We start from the raw sequence: 16,685 nt of genomic DNA on the forward strand, positions 1-16,685 counted from the left end.
CACTCACTTTCTCTCAGCCCAAGCCATCTCACAGAGTTGTTCTGGACAAAATAGGAGGAAGGAAGAGTATTATGTATGTTCACTGTCTTTAGTTATATATAAAAGTAATAAAGGTGAAAAAATCAGTATTTCTCTCCCCTTAACTGTGGTTCACTGATAGCAGTACAATGACTTTATTTAGGATGATCCCATCCAGGGTGGATTTGATTTAAATTGAATTGATTTAAATCACAATTTAAATCATGATTTAAATCACTAGTAAAAAGGCTTGATTTAAATCAACTCGATTTAAATCATAATTTTTAAAGAGCAACTGTCATCTCTGCTATTCCTTTGACCCACTGTTGACTCACCGATAGTCCCAGTGTTGCAGAATATACAGCCTCATGCTACATAACTAAGCTCCATTTCATGCTGAATAAACTAAATTATTTATGTATCTTAAATAGAAAACTATCTTATGATAGATTTTTACCCCAAAAGTTTTTTATTAAAATAAATTCAATAAAAATCATAAAAATCCGATTTAAATAAAAAAAATCCGATTTAAATTTAAAAAATCTGATTTTTTTGATTTTTTTAAAAAAATCATTGATTTTTATCCACCCTGATCCCATCCCTACTAGACAGTGACTAGGCCTAGAACCATCTGCAGGGATATTGTGAAGATTATTTTGGATATTTAATGGATAATGTTGCTCTGGACTGCTGCAAGTTGGATTCAGACTGGGCAGATCTAAGTGAGGTGCCCAAGACACAGTCTTATGGTCTGATCTGGGAGGAATTTGAACATGGGACAGAATTCTCTGTGCTGTGAGCTTGGCTGCCTGTTTGTTGGATACAGGTCTCTACTGAATCATGAAAGAAGCCAGGAAGAGGACGTGTAGGGGAGTCCCTGCTGTGGTGGTGTCAGCCTCTTTGAGGGAGGAGTAATGCCTCTAGCCTTGAAAGAGGCAATGGTACATCCCTTTCTCAAGAGGCCAATCTTGGACCAAGTCGTCTTTTTCAAATATAATTTTTACCGGAGAAGTTTTTAACAAGGTTAAAAACAATACAAATATTGGAAAAGAAAAAAATAAAGAATTTGAATAAGAAAGAAAATAGGAAAAGAAATAGAAAAGAAATAAAGAAGCAACTGATCTTTTTGACAGTAGATATAAATGCATTTAAATTTTACCATCTCTCTCTCTCTCTAAGGTTATATCAAAGTTTCCTTCTTTCCATGAGTTATCTTTTCTAATATTCAAGACCATAAATCATAAGTTCATTTTTTTCTTTTTTCATCTTTTATTCTCCTTTTACTTGTTCTAGCAACTTTCAAGAGAATAAACATTTTTCTTTACCTACTGTTTCTTTCTTGTAAAATACTTTTATGGTAAAACCATAAAAGTATTTTCAGGCACAGTCTGGACTTATATCTGTTCCATGCTCTTAATATAGTAGCACTTCTAATATTATGAATCTTAAAATCTACATTAACCTTAACTTTATTATATAACCTCTGAACCTCAGATTGTGCCCTTCCAGTCTTCCTTTTTCTTTTGCATATTGAAGTATTTTATTTTTAACACTTGGTTTTTTTCCCCTTGCCATTAAAAATTATATACATCTTTCTGCTATTGTTTAAATGTACATCAGTTGTCATTATAGGTTGTCATTATTTTGAAATAAAAACTCTTTCTTAGCAAAACATTCATTTTTATCACAGAACAATGACAATTGTAATTTCTCCTATCTTAACATGTTCTTCTTGATTTCATTCCATGTTTTAACATAATTATTCTGGTATAACATACAATTCATGTTAGTCATAGTAATACCAAAGTATTTAACCTTTTCTCAATCTTAAAACCATTTTTCCATCAATTCCATTTACTTTTTGATATTCATATTCTTTACTAATACTTTTGGTTATTAATATTAAAGCCAGCTAATACCCGCAAGTCCATAATTTTTTCCATTAATATTTCTATTCCTTCCAGAGGATCTTCCAAAATAATTACAAGGTCGTTAGCAAAAAGTATGTTTCTTTTTTAATCTTCACCTCCAGCAATACTCTCATCTTGCCTTATATCTATGTTCAACACTTCCACAGCTAAAATAAACGGCAATAGTAACAAAGGGCATCCATCTTTGCCTAGTCCCTTTCTGTATCTCCAGGGTTTTGTTAATTCCCCATTCGCAACTATCTGTGCCTTTTGTGCAGTGTAAAATCCGTTTTACCTATTTGATAAAATTCTCACCAAAGCCTGCATCTTCCAAAGTTTTAAACAAAAAAGTCCAGTTCAAATTTTCTACATCAGGAAAAATCAGTGCTGCTTGCTTTTCATTATGTTGTTTTAAATACTTCAAAATATCCAATACATTTCTAATATTGTCCCTTAGAACCAGTGGTCTTGAATAATGTCCCTTCTCCTTGTTAAGAAGTTGGTTGGATTGCCATGTTTAGGATCCTGGAGGAAGCAAATTATCTCACCTGGTTTCAATCAAGTTTCAGGACTGGATTCAGGACAATGATAATCTTGGTTTTGCTTGTTGATGACCTTTGCCAAATCTGGGATGGAGGTGATGTATCTATCCACGTGCTTCTTGATTTCTCAGCTGCTTTCAGTATCATCAACCACAGTAACCTTCTACGCTCTGGGCAGTTGGAAATTGAGGGCAACATCTTGCAATGTTTCTTCAGGTTCAGTTTGAATCAGTGATTGTTGGGGATGGAGAGGTCACTCTCCAGGTCCCTCTTTTGTGGTATTCCACAGGACTTAATGCTCTCTCTATTCCTCGTCAACATCTACATGAAACACTGGGGTGAGATTACCTGTTGGTTCAGTATCATGATGATGATAATCAGTTATATCTTTTGACCCCAGACCAGCAAAGTACAACTGTCAAAGACCTGTCCCAATGCATACAAACCTGAATGGGGAGGAATTATCTAAGTCTTACTAAGACTGGGTAGCTGTAGATATTAATGTCACCTAGTTCTGGGGAAGTTCCAAATTTAACATTGTGTGGGGTTGAACTTCTTTATTCAAGGGTGGTGCACAATCTGGGGGTCTTCTTGGACTCACTGTTCTAGCTTGAGCTCTTGCTTGTGCTGTCTCCAAGAAGGCCTGTGTCCAGCTCCATTAGTGCACTAGTTGCATCCTTTCTTGGATCAGGAAGCCCTTCAGATGGTGGTTCATGCCCTAATCACCTCAAGGGTCAACTACTACATTGTACTATATATATGGGATTACTCTTGCAGTTCAGTTGGAGGTTTCAACTGGTCTAGAAGACAGCAGTGAAAGCAATTGTTTTCTCTCATCTTTATTCTATTTGGTTCAATTACATTATATTTTATTTTCTTTATTATGTTGTGAGCTACATAGAGGAAATTCTGTAGTTAGGCAATACCTAAATTAATTAAATTAAATTATGGCTTCTACAGGCCACCTACATGTACAGAGCCTTATGGATTTCTTGGAGGAAGGACAGGTTGATGTAATTAAATAGGCTTGAAGAATCTGTGGTCTTCTAGATGTTCCTGCACGGAACATCTTCCAACATGTCTCCTTATTGGCCCTGCTGCTTATGGCTACTGGGAACTTAGTCCAGAGCTTCTGGATGACCATAGATTCCAGTTCTAAGAGCAAATGTCATTTTTGTTTGTTTGGTCTAAAAACAATAACTTTATATCTTTATTTACTGAGTGTTATTTTTTTTATTATTTCATATCTTTCCAAGATTTAGATTGTAGCAAGTAACAGTTCAATGTTTTCAGGGACAGGGGGGCAATTAGGTAGTGTGTTGGCATGGCAAAACCAATGCTTTTTTTTTATTTAGTTGTTATATTAACATTCAGCCACAGCACAGTTGCATCATAATGGTATTTTCTGCTCCTATTTATTCTGTTTCTTCATTAAAAATATCCTCATTACCCATAACAATCCCATAATATTGCTCCTCTGGTGAGTCCTTCAGAATTCATGGCTCTTGATGGTGGCCTCTTTCTCATAGAAAGTTGGAGATGAATTAATGTTACATTTTTTCTTCTGTGGCTTTTACAGGATGAGATGAAATGGAAACTTTCCTGGACTCAGTCATCATTCCCAGTTTGTCAAAGTGAAAATAAATCCTGTGACTGAAGAATATCCCTTGCTTGTACTTTATTATTCTTGTGATCACTCCTCCTGAATCAAATATTGTTCTTCACTTCTTTTCTAAATCTAGATAGATAGATAGATGCCTTTATTAAAATTGTTATGTCATTTGAGTCAAGCCGAACTCCTGACACCTATCAAGGCAGTTTTTGTGAAAGTAGGACAGAAAGAGTATTCAGTTCTTTCTTCTAGAACATTTTCCCCATTTCTCCATGTAAGAGTCTTGCTTACATCACTAGGATCTTCTGGGGTCTCATCCAAGCACCAACAAGATCCAATCCTGCTTAGCTAACATTATCTAGGTCTGCTTCCTAACTGGACATTAGATGAAGTTCAAATTAATTTTAATCTAGTAAGTATGTTCTCTGAGCAGGCCAAGGCTGTTTTTGACTTACCTGTAGTCAATTACAGAGTGGCTGCCTTTATGGTGTTAGTTGAATAGTTCCATTAGAGTATTATTTACAGCAACTTATCCAAGGTTTCAGAGCAGTCAGTCTTTTCAGATCTAAGTGGAGATGCCATTGACTGAATATGGATGATAAAGCTGCAAATCAGGACTTCTGCTCTGTGATTTGTCTGCAATTAAATGTCATGTTTCTATGGAACTTTTGGCAACTTACAGAGAGAGGTTTTAGCAGCTTCATCTTATGTAGCAAGGAAAGGATCTGTTGAAGCTTTTAGCTTCCAATTTTCCTCTTAAAAGAGAGACAACGTTGCAGGAAAAACTAGAGTGCTCCCACTTAAAACAGCCATCTTCTGAACTGTTTTTTTTTAAAATTTCCCATTGGATTAAATTATAAAATCCAATTGCAGATTGATGAATGAGGATCAGGAACTGTTTCATGTAGAGGAATTTTATAGAGAGAGATTAACAAATGATGGTATTTAAAAAAGTATGAGTGGATTATGATTATAGAGTCTCAGGGCAGGCAAGCTTTATATTTTATATTTATAAAATATGTACATTTGTTGAACATTTCAACATAAAATTCACTATCATGTCTGAAGTTTGTAATGTGTGAAGTGGCACTCATTCATATATCACCATAGGCCTAACCTAATTTAGCATGTTTTATTGACTAAGCCAAAACCAAGCCAAAATCAGTCATATAGGGGAAAAAATTGCATGGTTTGTTTTTCTTTCTAGCCAAATTTCAGTTTTTCCTTCCCGATTTTAACTTCCCAATTTTGATCTTCTATTGATTTAGAGATAGGAAAAGATTGGAAACAAATCAGGGATAAAATTATGTGCAGGGATAAAGTTATTATGTAATTATAGTTACTCATTGTACGAAGCCACAATTGCATATAATAGCAATTACATGTAATAAGTGAAGTAAACAATAATATTTATGACAAGGAGGAAAGAACTATACAGTCTTGCTGAAGTTCTTTTTTCTTTTTTTTTTACTTACAGAAATGACTTGTCACAAAAATTTGCATGGAATTTTTAGTGTTGATTCTTTATGATATATGAACAGTTTGTGGGGGGGGGTGAATATCATGCTTTTAGTTAATATTTATTGGCTACAAACAAGAAAACAAATGGTTAAGTCTTGCTTGAATGGCTTGTCTGTTCAGTCGCTCAGCTCTATTTGTCTTTCCATATGCTCTCTTTTTGTTGGCAAATCTACTTTTGGAATGATGATATCTGTGTGGCACCAATACAAACTCTGTATTCACGATGTACCTCTAAACTAATTAGCTAGTGTAATTTTTTTTAAAAAATCGTCAGAATCAGATTTTCTGGGTCAAGTTTCAAAGCTAACGGAACCAATTTTATTTGTTTACAGACTTAAAGCCAACTTGGAATGTCATACGATTTCCATATTCAGATTAAAAACAAACAATTAGACATATAAATAATATTGATAGAACACATCAATAGGAAAAGAAAAAGAAGAAAGGAAAAGAATGGGAATGGACCAAAAAATTAAAACCCTACTCTTCACCAGAGTAAGGAGCAGTAGCATTCAGTTTCTATGGCTTGATGAAACAGTCACAATTTTACAGATTTTTCAAAAGCCTGCCAGGAAGGGACTATTCTGATGTCTGGAAGCAATTATTCCAAAGGAGCAGAACCACGGTTGAAAAGGAAGATTTCTGAGTTTCCTACACAGGAAGTCTCCTTTACTTGAGGCAAGCCAGTATTATTAGGATACTGGGAGAAGATGGTCCTGTAATTCTGATTTTAACAGCTACATTTTCTATTTCCAAAAATGGAAAGCTTACAAACATTTCCTTTTTCTTCTTCTTCTCAGCAACCTTTAAGAGAACTGCTAATGGAACCTAGCACTGATAAAATGAAGTTGCATGGTTGAAGAGTATTCATCATATACCACTGAATAATCAGACTCCTTCTGATTTATTTATTTATTGCTACCATAATCCAACACAGCTCTCCTTCTACAGTGTCTCCATTGACTAATGTAATGTGCTTTATTGATCGGACACATTCCTCCCTTCCACCAACTATTTGACTAGATAAAAAAAATCCTGACAGTCAAAGGGCTGCAGTGATTTAGAAATAATAAATGTACCGCTTTTGTGGACTTTGAATTGTTTTTCTCATGTACAATATGATTATTGTTTGCCATTTTAAATACTATTTGAATAAATTTAAGAACAAAAGGGAAGGCTTGCTAGGTCAGCTCAAAGCCACCCTCCCCAAACCAGTCCTGAGTTTGCACCACGTTGGAAAAGGAACGTAATCAGGTTGCCCAAGTGGAGGTCTTGTTATGTCGAGAAACAACTATTCTAGAGCCATTTGTGAAGGAAGCATATCCCACCAGTTCTGTCTTTGCTTATTCATTAACATGCACATAGAAGCATGAGTTTTAAAAATGACAAGGAGTAAACAGCCAGAATGAATAATAAAGCAATTAGCAAAGCAACACTGACTCCCCTTAGAAATGTGCAAAGCAATGGGAGAGAATAAAACAACTCTTTCTCCTGCACTTGGTGTCAGAAAACTGAAAAGCTGGATGAGGTATTTTGTTTATAACAAAACAGAAGGTATTTGATGGGTTGAAGGGCCCTGAGTTAACCAACGAGAAATAAGCAATTATACTGAGATTTAAGCAATATTGCATGCAGAACAAAAACTGATTATCTTGGGAAGATGGTTGTATCAGGGCACCGGCCTCCACTTTCTCAGAATGCAAAGTTAAGCAGAAAACAAGAGATGTGAAACTGAGTTGGAAACCAAGTATTGCTGGTTAAAAGAGTATCCCACTGTTATGGTCTGCAAATAGAGTTAGAAGACTTGAGAAATTTAAGATGCTAATTACAGGCTGTGATGTTCTTGAATAGTGTGATAAATACAAAATGTATTCAGAGCTCATTGCTTTTCAGGAGAGTATTTATGCAACCCTATTATAGTACTATAAGAAACCTGTATAGCTGTGGCCTTCCCCACAAGGGTATGTCTTCAGGGGAGAATTTTAAAAAGTGACATTGGCAACCATGACTGTGTAACTAACACCCTGCTCCTTTCTACTTGTCTTGCTTGATGCTTGCCTGCAGTGTTGAGGTTACAACTCCCAGGATTGCCAAGCAATTTCCACCAGGGATGGCACTGGAGGTTCATAGGAAACAGATTCTTCCAGCTAGTTTCTTAGTGTCCAAAGCTGCATATGTGTAATTTACTTGGAAAAACATAAGCTATAAAATCTCAGACAATTTTATAAACATATAAGGGCATTTTTAAATTAAACATTCATTCAAGTTGTTTTTAAAGTTGACACTAAAGATAATTAAATCTGAGCCAAAATGACTTATCCAAATTTGTGTTCAATTTTTTCCAGCTTTGAGAAAAAGTTTCTTTGCTGTGTTGGTTGGTTACTTCATTGCATTTATTACATGATTGCTGAAATGCTGCCCTTCTTGATGTCATTTCCCATCACTCTCTTTCTCTTCCCAGGTTTTTAAATTTAAAATACCATCTAATAGGATTCATTATACAGAGCCTGTAATGTTACTAATAATGTCCTCAGATCATATGCATGATTCTTATAATGGTTGTATGTAAACAAAGATATGTGGGTCACTACAGACATTAGGATTAAAAAACACAGGGTGCGTTAAGGAGGATGAGAGTGGAGGAAGCAAAGAAGAGAAAATGAAATAGCATCGGAGTGGAATGAACTTTTTGTAAGATTTTAACTTCATCAGATCGTCACCTTTTTTGTAATAAATGGTAAAGTTGGAAGGAATACACCAAACATGCTTCTAAAGAATAAAAATGACTAAGGAGCAGTAGCATGTTTTTAAAATATATAAATATTAATGGGGGTGGAATTGGAAAATCTAGCTGACTGGTTTTCCATTGAGGTTAACACTTAGATAGGGTTGCAGACCAGGGCTACAAAGTCTGGGTAACCAGTAGGTGGCAACAAAGCTTTCTATATCTCTTTGCTATATGGTGGTCTTCTGAAATTTTACTGCCCAGATCTGGTACCCTGGTTTAAGGCACATCTTGGTATAATGTGGCCAAACTGCTGAGAAATGGGGTGGGGAACTTCATAGTAGAATTCTGAACTTTCAAGAACCATCAGGATAAAAAAGATCTCTAGACCACGTCACTAGCTTAGAATATTTTACTGCCAGAGACAGAGGAGAAAATGATTGCTCAAAGTGCTTAAGGCCTGTCAGGTAATTTTGTAAGCTCAGCAGAAAATCTCTTCCTTGATAGCATAAAACATTACATGACCACTTCCTATTATGTTTATGACCCTCAAATCAGATGCCAAAGGCCATTCAGGGACCTGCCAACTGTCCATTATCTTGGAAAGGTAGAAAGAAGAAATTTTAAATGTGCTAGCATACGTTTATAAAGGCTCTGAATTCTTGATGTACTATAAGCAATCAACTCTTGTGTTAAGGCAGGGGTGTCAAACTCACATTGTCATGGTGGCATCATGTGACGTATTGGGACTTTCCCCCCTTCGCTAAACTGGGCCTGGGCGTGGCCAGCGTGTGACGCATCCAGTCCATGGGCTGGGAGTTTAGCCCTGTGTTAAGGCTTCTTCTTTTTTTTGTCTATGGTAAAATTCTAAACTAGTTGTGCTTTGTCCTGGAGGCTTCTGTCAAGTCTAGCCAAGATCTGAATTAAGAGCTAAGGGTCTAGAAATCTGTGATTTCCTGCCAAGCCCGAGTGTTAAGTCTGACAAATGCAGTGCCTCATTCTGTTCAGTAGTAGGGCTGTCAGTGCTGAGATTATTAAGCCAACATTAGTAACAGTAAAACAAATGGATCCCCAAATACTGAAATTGTTATATGTCTACATTTCGGTGATTTCTATTTGTTTGGATTTCTTTTTCCGATTTGCCCCACACTTTTTGGTATTTAAAAATCTGTTTGTAAAGTAGTCATATTCTTAATGCAGCATGGCTTATATATATATTTTTTTCCTCTTGATTTGTGCCTTTCTCTTGATTTATGGGTCATTCGAGTAATACATAGCAGCCGCCTACACACATTCTTCTGTTTCTGTACATAATAGCCAAGCAGTGAGTGCAGCTTATCAGTATACGATAGGGCATCCTGTTCAATGAAAGTGAATTATAATTGAAAGTCCTGGGATTCTCTGGGGGGAAAGCAGAGCTGTTTTAAGTGTCTGACCCACAAAGTCCCCTATCTTCAATCACTCCAGAGAAAGCCAGGGGTCATGTGGAAAAGGGTATCTGGGGCATTACTTAGAAATCATGCTTCTTCTTTATACTGTCTGTGTTCTTTGCTTGCAGGTTTCTGTGAGATCAAATGTGTATCTTAAGCAGGAAAGCTCAAAGATGAGACCTATTCTCTACAATAAGTTCCAGGACATCACTTCATACCTCTTCTCTCTCTCTCTCTCTCTCTCTCTCTCTCTCTCTCTCTCTCACACACACACACACACACACACACACACTATGCATACGTGTATAGAGATATGCAGACCTAACCTTTCTAGTCTGTTCTCTTCTATTTGCACACCTGGAAAGTCAGCTTCTCTAGAATTCCTTGTTGGCTTTTATCTCATTTTACTGGACAGGGCTCCCCCTCCCATTATGATTTTAAAAAAAATTAAAGAGAGGAGGAAGGTTTTCTTGGTTAATAGCTGGGTATCACGTCCTAGAAGAAGAGGATAAATAATTATTCTCTGGATGCTAAATATTTGAGTCTTAAGAATGAATAATAATGGGTGACTCACTTGGTAGTTATTTCCAGTAGTTTCTTGTACCTGACTCTGAATATTCATCTCCCCAATATGACTGATGTGTCTTCTACTGCCTTCTGCATTCCCACCTTGCCTTGGATTTCATCACCACAGTGTCTTCTAGAAGAGCTGAAATTACAACTCCCAGGATTTCAGCCATGCTGGCTATAAATCCTGGGAATTGTATTTCCAAAACTCTTAGAGAACACCACACCGAGGAAGACTCTCTTAGTGGGAATCACATAGGAAATGGGTAAGTCTTATTTGATCGCCTGACCTGCTGTGATCCCTGAAGTTTTTTTTGTCTTTAAAGTAGTGAAAGATTGCTTCTAGGAAGAAATGTGCCAAGGAGTTGAAACAAGCTCCCTCTGCATTCAGTCTGTGTATCTTCTCACATTTAATTGGTGCTCTTGCGTGCTTCAAAGATAAGCTATTGAAAGGCCTGGCTCTGAAATTGGAATGCTATTAAGCTCTTTCTAATCCTTCATTATTTCTGCTATTCATTGATGGCACAATATGCCATTAGTGCAGAATCTAAAATTTAACCACATCAGCAAAGAATCCTATACACTTTTGTGAACTTTAAATCCTTCAAGAATTTGCCTATTTTCAAGTAAAAATCCCAATAACAAGTACTGTAACTTTTCTAAGAGCTGTCCAGCACTTGCAGTGCTGAATATAGTCTGGAAACATTTCAATAAGACACTATCGTGTCTTATTGTAATGTTTTCAGACTATATTCAGCACTGCAAGTGCTGGACAGCTCTTAGAAAAGTTACAATACTTTATAACAGGCAAATTCTTGAAGGAAATAAAGTTGTTAGGAAGTTTCCTGAGACAAAATCTTAGTATTGTGAGATTTATGCCAACTTTAAGAAAGATTACACCACCTGGCAGAGAATAAAAATGCCCCCTAAGTTTAAAGAAAGAAACAACTTTCTCATTTTTTACATCATCAGTTATCAAGATATAACTTCTGAAAATATAGTCCATTATAGTCTATTTTTAGCCATCAAGAATTTGTGAATCAGTTATGAATTTATTTGCTGTGAAAAGGACAATCTGAATTGGACAGTAGTGATATTGGTGCAAAGTATCAAAGCAACATAATTTCTTACCTGACTAGATAAGTCTTTCGTTCCCTACTACTTACAGAATGATTCAAGGCAACACAATATGAAGCTATTGCTTAAACTATTCTTGAGTGATTACTAAGCATATTGGTTCAGGCTGATTAAAGTTTTGTGTGGGTTCCAGAGGGTCAGAAGTAAACATTTTGAAGATTGAGACATGTGAATTTCCATTAAGGATGAATTAATGGTTTCTAAATTATAGTGAAATTTGGAATAATTCCTTGACAATTTCTTTTAGAGAATAATAGCTAAAGCACAAAGGAAATCAAACATCTTAACTAATGTGCTTTCAGTGCTGGCTCATTTTGCAAAGCAACTACTTTAATATTGTGTTAATGACATTTCCTCCAGTTGTGTTCATTTGCATGTGCTTTGGTATTGGTACCTACACTTTGGCCATCATTTGAATTGGTGTTCTGCAGATGTGTTAGATTTTAACTTCTATCTTCCCTGGCCATAATGGGCAAAGGCAATACTAATTGAAATTATTAGAGCTGTATTTCAGCTTATCTGAAAAGTGCAAATTAAGGGAAGCTGATTAAATTGGCCCTGGGAGATAATATGAAGCACTGAATAGATTGCAAGGAAGTGTTTTTCTGAAGAGAGAAAACTTGTTCATAAGTTTTTATAATAGTGAATTATAAAATGCTTGGCTAATGTTAGGAAGCATATAAGCTGGAAATTCTATTACAAATACAGTTCTTCTGTATGCCAAGTATGATAACTACAATGTGGAGTATCTCCTTGGACGATCAAATGTTCTCAGCTTGTAGACTTTCCTGCTGAGTCAGCATGGTTACTGAGTACTGCCTCATTGTAAGCAAAAACCCATTCTTCTTGGCTTTGGTGTATTTATTTATTGTCTTTTTTTTTTTGTCTGATTCTTCAGCTCTTATTCCCTAGGTTACTTCTGATGGCTGCCTTGACAATTTCAGCGGAGTTCAATGATTTCTGGGTGCATATAATTATTTAGAAAGCAAACAATATCGGTGCAAAAAAAAAAATAGGGAGTTTTTTGTCAGTTCCATTTCTGAACTGAAAACTCATCTATCCTGATCCTACATAATCCTTTTTATTTTTTCCTCCCCCCCTCCCCAGGAATCTTTTGGATAAAGATACATTCTCCAAGTCTGACCCATGTACGTAAGTGTTGCATGAACTTTCAGTTTTCTTCAAGATGAGTTTTGGTTACAATATTTGGGCTTCGTTCATGAAATTTCTTGTCTCCAATTTATGGATCTGTCAAGTTCTCTATTGCAAATGTATGCAAATTACAATCCTAGGGCAAAATAAAATCCCAATTAAATATTTTTAATTTAAATTAAATTAAATTAATTTAAATCTGGGAAGCATAATGCATAATTATAATTACTGGGATTTGCTAATATCAGATTATACACAGAATTAATAATTCCTGGTGTAAAATAAACAATATTTACTACTTTAAAATGTCTTATTGGCTTTGAACTTTCATTCTTGCATCTTTATAATCTGAATGACCTCATGCTCTCACATATTTATACAAAATAATCATACTGGTCAAGAAATCCAAGTTAGTGAACACAGAGAAATGTATTAAGTGTGTGGATGTTTTCAGTTTTCACTAGTCAGGTGACTCACTTTGAATGTATAAAATGAGCATAGACAGAGTGAGTTGCTCCTTTGTATTAAACAGAAACAGCTCTGAAAGGTAGATATTCAAGCCTATATAGCAATTATTAAGCCCAGCATAGATTATACTGTATAGATAAAATTCTTCTCCTGGTATATGTTTCTAATACATTTGAAAGCCTGAATTAATAGTTTATTATCTCTGACCTTCATTTCTTCGGCTTGAACAATTACATTGCCTATACACCTGATATGTGCTGTCCAGTGTATTTTATTTTATTTTAGTTCTCTATAATCCTTTCTACCAGTAGAATGGAGATAATGGTGCATTGATTGCAAATATATGTTAACTGACTCTCCTGGACTGATTCTTATATATGCAAAACAGCACCATCTATATGCATGACACAGGGAAATAACTGGCTTTGGAGAAGCTCAACCTAAACCACCTTGAGTGCCAGAATAAACAGAAAGCCAATAATATTAGGTATATGAGAGAAGTTGGCAGAAATGCCAAAATAAGTTAGATTTTTAAAAAATTATATCTCCTAATAGTGGGAAGGGAGACAACTCACAGAATCCAGTAAAGCAGGGGTGGGGAACGATGACCCTTTTATCGGGGAGGAATCCAGCAGATTCTGACAGGTTCTGGAGAACCGGCAGCAGAAATTTCGAGTAGTTCAGAGAACTGGCAAATACAACCTCTGGCTGGTCCCAGAGTGGGGTGGGAATGGAGATTTTGCAATATCCTTCCCCTGGAGTGGGGTGGGAATGGAGATTTTGCAGTATCCTTCCCCTGCCACACCCACCAAGCCACACCACGCCACCAAGCCATGCCCACAGAACCGGTAGTAAAAAAATTTGAATTTCACCACTGCCTTTTATGGCTTGTGGACTTCAACACCCAGAATTCCTGACCCAACCATGCTGGTTCAGAAATTCTGGGAGTTGAAGTCCACAAGTCTTCAATGGGGCCATGGTTCCCCACCTCTGCAGTAAAGATCAGCTAAACTTTGTGGTCTTAGAATGTACAGTAATTAGCATAATGGGATAATATGGAGTATCTTAGAAAAGATGTGGAAGATGTTGTGACAGTCTAGATTTCTGAACAGTAGCACTTCGCAGTGTAGCATGTTGTTGCAGATTCAACTTGTGAAGTTCTAGTTCCTTTGATTAGCACTGAGGTTACAACTAGTATGTATAGATCCTTAGGCAGATAAAAGACATGATCACAGAATCGGGGGGGGGGGAAGCTTAGTGGGGCATCATTTGCTCTCTGGCAGCTTCCCTTCATTAAAATCTCATTAATCATTCTTACATCTTTTTGCTATGCTTTAGTAATGGGGAGCAATTGAAAGTGAGCCAAATACATTATTGAAATACATTATTGGTAATTTAAAAGTCTTGTTTGGTTTTCTGTGCTAAATCATGAAGGAGCTACAGTTCCCTGATTCTGCATTTAGCATAGTACCTAGTAGAGTAGACTTTGACAGAGGGAGATCAGATGATGAAAACAGCATCACTGTGTCCCAATTCAAGTTGCATTATTTTTTTATGCATGTCATGTACAACCTTGTGATGCTGCTTTTTTATCTTGCCTTTATTATTTGTATAAAGAACTTGAGGCAGCAAACATACCTAATATTCTTTGTCCTCCTGTTTTTTCCCCACAACAACAGCCCTATGAAGGGAATTGGGCTAAGAGAGAATGAGTGGCCCAAAGTCACCCAGCTGTCTTTGATGCCTAAATCGGGACTAGAACTCACAGTTTCCTTGTTTCTAGGCTCATGGCTTAACCATTAGACCGCACTAGGTCTCTTGTCTCTTTTGTCATTTTGATGAAAGCATTAGATTCGGCCTTGACTTATAAAAGGAAGTATCCACCTCTCCGTAGAAGAAAACAGGGTAGGTTCTGAGCACCTTTCCTGTAGCTCTTTCTCTACTTTATAGCCCAGATGCTTCATTGCTACTTATACAGAAGGGGAAGCATGGAAAAAGATTGCGTTGTAGGGAGGATCCAGTCCAAGAAGCATGGCTGAGGTTTCTCTTTATGGATTTGGACAGTAAAATAAGGCCAGAACCCAAAGGCTATTGGTTTAGTTATTCCTTTTATTTATATTCTATTTTTATTCTAGGAACTCAATGTAATAAACATGAGTCTTCTCTCCCCTACTTTGTATTATCTGCACAAAAAAATAGGTTAAGCTGAAAAGTCTTCACAAAATTGCCTAGTTTAAACTGAGAGAAAACTGTGAATTCTAAATCATCTACTGACATGTGTGGTGGGTTTTTTTTGAGGAATGGGGGATTAAATCTGAATTTCCCATGTTTGTTTATTTATTAAACTTCTATGCTACCCATCTTGCCAAGGCAAATCTAGTTTGATTTAACAGAGTAAATCCAGTGAATCTAATGAATCTAGATAGAATTAAGCTGCAGTGTTTTGTGTTCTTTCTGACAAGAATTCTAGTGACGCTAATTTTCGTATAGGACTAGGCTTGGCATGCGGTAGTTCCCAGTTGAATGTGGTATAACTTCTGATTCCAAAACAACCTCTCTTTTTCTTCATGTAAGCTAAGGCAAATAACTCTTGTGCTACTCCGTTATGTGGGAAGACAATAGCAATAAGTCATACTCATGAAATTGATGTTATTCAGATTATTGGAGATGAGATGTAAAAGTAACTGATCCACTCTTTTGAGCTGATGGGGCAGAATGGTTAGGATGCTGAGTTGAAATACTTGCTTAGCCAGTTTCTGTCAGTCAGTTTACCTCATAAGATTATTGTGAAGATCAAACACAAATACACACAAAAAATATGATGGATGTTTAAGATGTCACACAGTTCAAAATGTGCTTCTTAAATGCGATTTGCATCTAAGACCTGATCAAATCACAAGTTCTAGCATTTGTTGCAGCTAATTTCCCTTTTCAGTTTTCCATTATAACCTAAACCTCAAATCCTCCCCATTCTTGCCTTTTCATTAATAGCAACATGGAAAAAGTTTAGATGCTATTTTTGTGTACATAGCAATAAACAATAATTTTAAAAGGAAAAAAAGGGGTGCAGAAAAAGAACTAATGCACCATAGCTTTACAATTTTCAGGAATCCAGTCCTCCCATCCTCCCCTCAACCTCATCAGTGGGGAATCAAGCTTCAGTAATTTTGTTTAGCTTTTGATCTTGCAGAAGCTTGTGAAGTTTGCTTAATACAGTCTATGTTGTGTAGCACTAGAGCGAAATTCTTTTCTCTGTGCTGGTGGCTTAGTTAACTTGTGATTTTTTTCCCCTTTACAGTATGTGTGCTGTATACTCAGGGCATAGAAACCAAGCAATGGAGAGAGGTATGTAACTTGTGTGTTAATGGAAAATTTTGTGTCTCAGAAAAGTAGTAACTCTTCAGCAGATCATATCTCCTGGATTTTATTCTGTTTTACTGCCTCTTATTACAATGCTTGCAAGTCACATTCTTACCTTGTGCCTTGGTATTTGTGTGTGTGTCTGCGTGCGCATGTGTGCTTTTTTATTTGAAAATCAGACTAGGTTAAAGGCATTTGATGAAAATTCGTTGGTTAAAAATGGCTGAGATGCCTTGTTTATCT

At 36.3% G+C, this 16,685-nt stretch overlaps 1 protein-coding gene across 2 annotated transcripts in view; it reads left to right on the top strand.

The window, feature by feature from the left end:
- CPNE5 (copine 5) overlaps positions 1–16,685 on the top strand; it is a 137,105-nt gene that overhangs the window by 15,319 nt on the left and 105,101 nt on the right. The window contains exons 2-3 of one of the 2 annotated variants that reach the window (XM_034414757.3): positions 12,570–12,610; positions 16,381–16,427. In XM_034414757.3, the coding sequence (XP_034270648.1) occupies positions 12,570–12,610; positions 16,381–16,427 (88 nt within the window). Of the gene's footprint in view, positions 1–12,569; positions 12,615–16,380; positions 16,428–16,685 lie in introns of both variants that reach the window. The other variant, XM_087889586.1, reaches the window with a different exon arrangement.

The sequence above is a fragment of the Pantherophis guttatus genome, chromosome 3, assembly GCF_059756535.1.
Source record: "Pantherophis guttatus breed Tessera chromosome 3, ASM5975653v1, whole genome shotgun sequence".
Taxonomy (NCBI): domain Eukaryota; kingdom Metazoa; phylum Chordata; class Lepidosauria; order Squamata; family Colubridae; genus Pantherophis; species Pantherophis guttatus.